General features: G+C 35.7%; 1 protein-coding gene across 1 annotated transcript; it reads left to right on the top strand.

Moving 5' to 3' along the window:
* Positions 1-1,811: 1,811 nt before the first annotated feature.
* On the top strand, positions 1,812-5,618 carry LOC123563575 (neuronal acetylcholine receptor subunit alpha-9-like). Its single transcript, XM_045356436.2, has 2 exons — positions 1,812-2,234; positions 3,642-5,618. Exon 2 carries the CDS (start codon positions 3,659-3,661, stop codon positions 4,982-4,984), a length of 1,326 nt encoding a protein of 441 aa, XP_045212371.2. The 5' UTR covers positions 1,812-2,234; positions 3,642-3,658; the 3' UTR covers positions 4,985-5,618.
* Positions 5,619-7,586: the final 1,968 nt, after the last annotated feature.

Raw genomic sequence — 7,586 nt, 5'->3', positions numbered from 1 at the left:
TATTGGGTCAACCGGGGTCAAAAACTAGGTCACCAGGTCAAATAAAGGAAAAGCCTGTTAACACTCTAGAGGCCACATTTATGACAATATATCTACGAAACTTGGTCAGAATGTTAATCTTGATGATCTTTAGGTCAAATTCAAATCTGGGTTAGGTGTAGCGAAAAATTAGGTCACCATGTCAGATCAAAGGAAAAGCTAGTTAACACACTAGAGGCCGCATTTATGACTATATCGTAATGAAACATGGTCATCTGGGTCAGGTGAGGTCAAAAACTGGGTCACCAGATCAAACCAAAGGAAAAGCTAGTTAAAAATCTAGAGGCCACATTTATGACCTTATCTTAATGAAACTTGCTCAGACTGTTAATCTTGATGATCTTTAGGTCAAGCTCAAATCTGGGTCAGATGGGATTAAAAAACTAGGTCATCAGGTCAAATCAAAGGAAAAGCTTGTTAACATTCTAGAGGCCACATTTATGACCATATCTTAATGAAACTTAGTCAGAATGTTTATCTTGTTGATTTCTATGCCAAGTTTAAAACTGGGAAATATAGGTTAAAAAACTAGGTCACCAGGTCAAATCAATAGAAAAACGTGTTAACTCACTTGTGTATCTTGATGATTCCTAGGCCAGGTTCGGAATTGTGTCAAGTAGAGTAAAAACCTAGGTCACCACTCAAATAAAAGGAAAAACTTGCTACCACTGTAGAGGCCACATTTATAATTCTATCTTCATGAAACTTGGTCAGAATGTTTATCTTGTTGATGCCTATGCCAAATTTAAAACTGGGTTATATGGGTTAAAAAATAGGCAACCCGGTCAAATCAAAGGAAAAATTTGTTAACTCTCTTGAGGACACATTTACAGTCCTATCTTCATGAAACTTTGTCAGAATGTTTATCTTGATGATTCCTAGGCCAAGTTTGAAACTGGGTCATTATGGTTCAAAAACTAGGTCACCCGCTCAAAACAATGGAAACGTTTGTTAACACTAGTGACCATATTTATGACCATATCTTCATGAAACTTGGTCAGAATGTTTATCTTGATGATTCCTAGGCCTGATTTGAAACTAGGTCATGTAGGGTCAAAAACTAGGTCACCACTCAAATCAAAGGAAAAGCTTGTTAACACTGTAGAGGCCACATTTACTATCTTCATGAAACTTTGTCAGAATGCTTATCTTGTTAATTCCAAGGCCACGTTTAACAGGTAAGCGATCATCATGACCCTCTAGTATTTTTTTGTCCTTTGGATCATAGAGTACATTCAATTTTACTATACTTGAATTCGTTTTAAGCAGGTGCTAGAGGGCGTGAGGAGTGTTCCACATTGCATTACCTCTCATGAACAGACTCAGTGAAACCGAGTCTATTATCCTATTGCTTGGTTAAGTTCTATAGTTCCAAATTAGCTTCTCACAGATTGTTTTGTTAACCACATGTCTAATAAAAAACTGTCGAAACAATCTTTGTAAAACTTTTTAGACGCATATTGTCTCATATATTATACATTGTACTTTTCTTGTTATACAGAAAAATAAATAATATGACACAAAAGGTGTGAAGAGTTGCATTGTAAACGATATAAATGATGCTTCGACTAAGGGCCTGACTTATCTATTTTGACACCTAAGTACTATAAAGCATAGTTTTTAAGGGAAAATGACTTGTATATCATTATATCATTATAGCGCTCGTCATAAATGATAACAACATGTAAATTCTTTAGAGACCAAGGTATTCGTAAACAACTAGTCTCATACACTAGGGATATTTTAAATATTAAAGCTAATGATTACAGCAGAATCATAAAGAGGATTGTCAATAGCAACCATGTTACTTTAACAACAAAAATGACGGATATAATGGTGCATGCAGTGTAACTTCATCAATTCATTTCCAGGAAGAATCACGTTTTAACTTGTTGTTGAGGAATCCGTCTGTTCAATCAGAATAAAATATGTTAGTTGAACAAGTTCATGTGACCGTGTAAAAGCTTAATTAAAATATTGACAAATAGACGATACCACTGAAATGTTTCCCAGCATCACACGCTGTTTCCTCAACGTTTAGTCAATATTACTAAGTGAAATACATTTTGCTAAAGAGACCCTGAATGACGGAATGATTAATTTCTAATCACATGACGAATTGTTATTATTCAAACAAGGCCTTAAGTGCTATCGGCGTCAGTGATGGAAATTTTGTGCGATATGCAATACTAAAGGTAAGGGAAAATATTTCTTATTACTTTATTGATATGTATTTTGATACTTTTGAAATGCATCCATGCATGTTTTAGTATTCAACACACTTTAGCGGTTTGAAGCTGCTAAGGCTGATCCAGATAATGTGTGTGAGTGTAGGCGAAGCCGACAAACCATCGATCATATAACTCTGATACTCAAAACTTTATATCAATAGTATTTAGAATTGCTAAAGTGGTTCTACCGGACATCAGTCAACGTATTAGCTATATCAAAATATTTTTTTTTAAATTAGAAATTAAAAAGAAACCTTAAATTAAATTTTCATTACCAGAAATTATCAAATATATGTCTGAAAACACCATTAATTTTGATGTTCACTCGCCAAAAATGTTTTGAGTTGGGCTTGTCCCTCGACTCCGCATTCCCGAAATTCAGGATCCGTCCATGACCTGTACCGTGTAATTGTGATTGCATTTTATTAATAATTTCAGTATATGAACTATTATTTTTACAGCACACATACTGTATGTATATAATACTACGTATTTACTATGCATCAAGCACCCCCAGTTCCTGTGAGTATACTTTTTGATGGCCTAAAATTAAATCCTTGGATCATCATAATTGTAATTTTAGCTCGCTTTGCTCGCAGCATGATATAAGTAGTATTTATAATAGTCTGAAGTGGAGAGGCAGGACGACAGTCCGGCTGTCTAGTGATATATCTTAGTTTCACAAGACTTGACTTAGGAATAGATTTACATGGAACAATGGCAGGATAAACTGTACAAATATTACTAAATTGATCAAATCAGATAGTATGCTTCTTCTTGTTCTCTCTTACTACCCATCTACTCCTTGATTTCATTTATCTTTTAAAAAACATCATTGTAATTTGCACTAAGATGTATATTGCAGTAAATAATGTTTCTTGTACCCAAATACAATTATTATGTTTTGCGCCAGATATGCAGGTGTGTGTTTCGTATCCACCTGTAAGGCCTAAACCTGATTTTACAAGAATGATGTATTATTTTGTTTTCGAAAAGGCGAATTTTATCTCAAATATACGTCAAAATGTACAAGAGCTACAATTTATGTTTTCCTTGCAACACGCCCTAGATACCCTAATTTGATGCTGTACATGAATTTAGTCCTGACTGTACACACAGGTCGCTCATTACAAAATTAATGTCTTTTGTTTACTCTGAAAAAACAATCTTGGCTTCAAGTTCTGAAAATAATCTAGCTTTCTTACAAAGCGACAGAAACAACTTGCTTCAAGAAAAAGTAAAGACCCAATTCATGCCCTCAGTAGATCAAATGGTCGGCCCTTAAGAAGCTATTATTTCAGAAATGTTAAAATGTGGAAACTGATATCATGGTTATGACGCACATTTAAATATTATTTTTTACACTTTCAGGTGACGGAGACATCATTATGCACACCATAATTTCGTGCAAGTCCTTTCTTTTTCTGCTTGTTGTTCATGCAGGTATGTCAGTTGAATGTTTAAACGTGTCTGAGGCCAACAATCTTTATTCCAGCCTGTTGACTGATTATAACAAGAAACTTTTGCCTCTTACAAATCAGACTGAAGCGGCTTATGTTGGGGTTTATGTTTATTTACTAAGCATCAACACGTTCGACGAAATATCCGGCGAACTGGCTTTAACTTTGATTTTTAATTTCACATGGAGAGAAGAACGCATGTCTTGGGTTCCCGAAGAATTTGACGGGAAAACGTCTCTTCTTATCGCACCTGAAGACATATGGCGGCCGAAAACCTTTATTCGCGAGTCATTTGATACTTTGCAAGAAATAGGCAACGGGTCCGAAATGCTGCGCATTACATTTGATGGTATCGCGGTTTGGACACTGGGCTCTGTGGTGAAGGTCACTTGTCCAGTAGATGTGACATTCTTTCCTTTTGATAGTCAAACATGTTCAATAACTTTGACTACTCTTACAGTCAGAAGTGAGGATGTTACTATTTATACTTTGAAAGCTTCAACCGACACTATTTACTGGGCAAATAACAGTCAGTGGTCATATCAGAACAGCACTGTAATTAGCTATGCCATACCAAATGGCCCGACCGGAATCATTATTGATATAACACTGAAAAGACGGAGCGAATTTTATATCATTTACATAGTTGTTCCGTTGGTTTTTCTTGGAGGCATGAACAATCTGGTGTTTTCTATGCCTGCAACGTTTGGAGAGCGGACTTCAGTGGCAATAACAGCATTCCTGTCATTTGCCGTCTATATGCAGATAGTGAACAACAATGTCCCACAAAGTTCTTCACCCATCGCCTACATTTATTACTATTTAATGTTTCTCTTACTATATAGTGCATACATTATGTTTGCATGTATTGTGTCTATGCGTATCTATGACAGAAAAGGGAAAGTGCCAGTCCTTACTAAATATCTTGTGATATGTCTAAGATGCATGTGTTGTAAGCGGAGGCAGAAAAATGGAAAGGTTGCTGCAGTAGACAAATCAAAACCAATAATTGTAGACTGTGGAACAGATAAGGCTGTAGAAAGTACACCGGATAGATCTACTGACTATGGATCAGATAAACTCATTCAAGAGCAGCAAGAGCATGAAATCGAAGACGACGAGGTTACATGGACACTAGTTGGAAAGACCTTTGATACATACTGCTCGGGATTCAACTTCTTTGTGTACTGGACTTTCACTGGCGCTACGTTTCTAAGCTTGTTTACAAACGCAAATTTCTTAAAGTCGTTCTAGAGTCATAACTAACTGATATCTAAATCAGCATGTTATAGCAGCATGTTTTATATTAACAAAACAGTTTATTATAAATTACATATGTAAGTTTTGACGGCTAGAAGCTGCCTGATTTGAGGAAAATATGTTTCGAATTTTGTTTTAGTTAACAATATCGACGTGTATAATTAATGGTATATTATTTTGTGAGTTACTTTTTAAATGTCAATAAATTTCGTTTTCGAGTCTGCTACACCGATAGACAAACGTCAGAACTTGTCGACATTTAATGATTATCAACGTTCTGAAAACTTTCTCTGGAAGATGTAAAGTCTTACCATACATACTGACTGTCTTTAAAAATTGTTTCTTGTACAGTTTATCAAATCAATATTTTAACATATAGTTTTGACTAAGTTTTGTTTTCATGTTCAATGTATTTTTCAAAATGTTTTTAATGTTCCAAGAATAAATTCCGGTGTTGGGGTATGGAAACACCAATAACAGTTAACCAGTGATTTGGCCGAAATATACATGTTTGAAATGAAATAGTACCTATTTGAAAGCAGTATTTACTATTCCTTACCTCTGTTAATTTACAAAATGCTGCGTATTGTGCAACTCTAATGAGAGGTAGTAAAAATAAATTCTCTAACAAATTGAACTTGCGCATATTATCAGAATATAAAAGATCTAGTACCATGCCTGATGTAAGACTTATTGACCCGTGGCCTTTGTAATGTCACATTATGCTGTCCGGCTATCCGGAATACTCTTTAAACTTTTTGAAAGTAACCTGGTCTAAACGAACACTTATAAATTATGTTGTGTGTGTTTCTTTTTGCATGATATACACGTACGATGCCAAATTAATGAGTTAAGGCCCTTTGCATAATTAATATCCAAATACATAGTCCTTACATAAACAATTAGATCTTTTTCACTAAACGGTTTTAGTAATATGTAAGAGGTCATTTGGAAGCATAGAATGCACACAAGCTAAAAGATAGATAGCAGACTTGTTTGACCGAGTCTCTCTTTAAAGAGGTACTGACACGTGCAACACTCCTCACGCCCACAAGCACCAGCTGATGCGGAACTCTGTTATCTAGAAACAATGAATGGAATTAATGATCCCAAATAACAAGGTAATGCAACAACACTTAATCCACATATGCGGAGCCTTTTAAAAGCTTGGAGGTCCTACGGAAGCGAAGAAGCACACAAGTTTAAAAATAACATATCGGTTTGTCTGTGTCCGCTCATTAGAAATACTGAAACAAGTATCAACCCACACACCACTAGCACTGGATTAAGCGGAACTTTATTATCTATAATTAATATTATTATAATGTATATTAACATTGAATGGACTTCTTGTTTCCGAAATACCAGAAAATGAATCAACACTGAATCAAGTACAGTAAAAACTCTGAAAACCGGACCCTATCTGGGCCAAGTCAAAAGTCCGGTTTTCAGAGGATTATGCACACATTTCTGAGAGGGTTTATATTTGTATATTCTTGCATACCAGACGGGGATTTCCGTATTTTTACCGGTTACAGTGTTTTCCACTAATAAAATATCAATAAGTAATGGTTTACATACTTATTGGAAGTGCTTTCCTTCTAGCTAAACTACGTACTTAGCCGTAGGTAGAAATACTGAATGTATTCTAATACTCTGTGTATGTATGCCGTCCTCACTGCACAGTGCGGTATACCAGAATGCCATTTTCCAAGCTATCCCAACGTACATCGGCTAGTTTTGGCGGGTGTCGTAGGTTACTGAACATCAGTCACGGGTCAGTGAACCGCAGCCACTACACGGTGCTGGAAAAATCCATCTTACACCCCGGTGTAAGATGACTCTCGTGCTATAAATGACGTATTACGGATTACATATATTAGCAGATTTATGTAGTAATTTATATTTTATTTAAAAAAAAACGGAATAAAAATCCAGTACATTGACAGTTCCTCCTTGTTCCTGATAGTATATTTCTCGATTCAAAACACGTTAATCTATCAAAAATTCATAACGTTACGCTGAAACTGATAAAACAAAACCGGAGCTAAACATTGTTATTTGTCTTTGAAACGTCATGGCGTCTTTCTTGTTTACCCGCCCGCTAAGCTCAATAGGGCGAGCGTTGGTCTACGGATCGCGGGGTCGCGAGTTCGATCCGCGGGCGGGGCGTATGTTCTACGTGACGATTTGATAAAAGACATTGTGTCTGAAATGATTCGTCCTCCACCTCTGATAATTCATGAGGGTTAAGTTGGCAGTTACTTGCGGAGAACAGGTTTGTACTGGTACAGAATCCAGGAACACTGGTTAGCTTAACTGCCCGCCATTACATGATTGAAATACTGTTGAAAAACGGCGTTAAACCCAAAACAAACAAACAAATACTAACAGAAAACATCTTAAATGGTACTTTATAATGAAATTAATGTTCATTTTATCGTTGAGATTTGAATAGACTAGCTCTTATATATCATGGAAAATTGATCATGTGAATATCGATATTTAATAAGTAATGAGAATATTTATCTTTTTCATATTCCGAAAAAAAAATGTAGTTTTATAACACATGTACTGGTACACATTTACAGCAGCC

Source organism: Mercenaria mercenaria, chromosome 2 (genome assembly GCF_021730395.1).
Source record: "Mercenaria mercenaria strain notata chromosome 2, MADL_Memer_1, whole genome shotgun sequence".
Classification (NCBI taxonomy): domain Eukaryota; kingdom Metazoa; phylum Mollusca; class Bivalvia; order Venerida; family Veneridae; genus Mercenaria; species Mercenaria mercenaria.
Note: the sequence above shows the minus strand (reverse complement) of the source record. Positions and strands in the feature narration are given on the sequence as shown.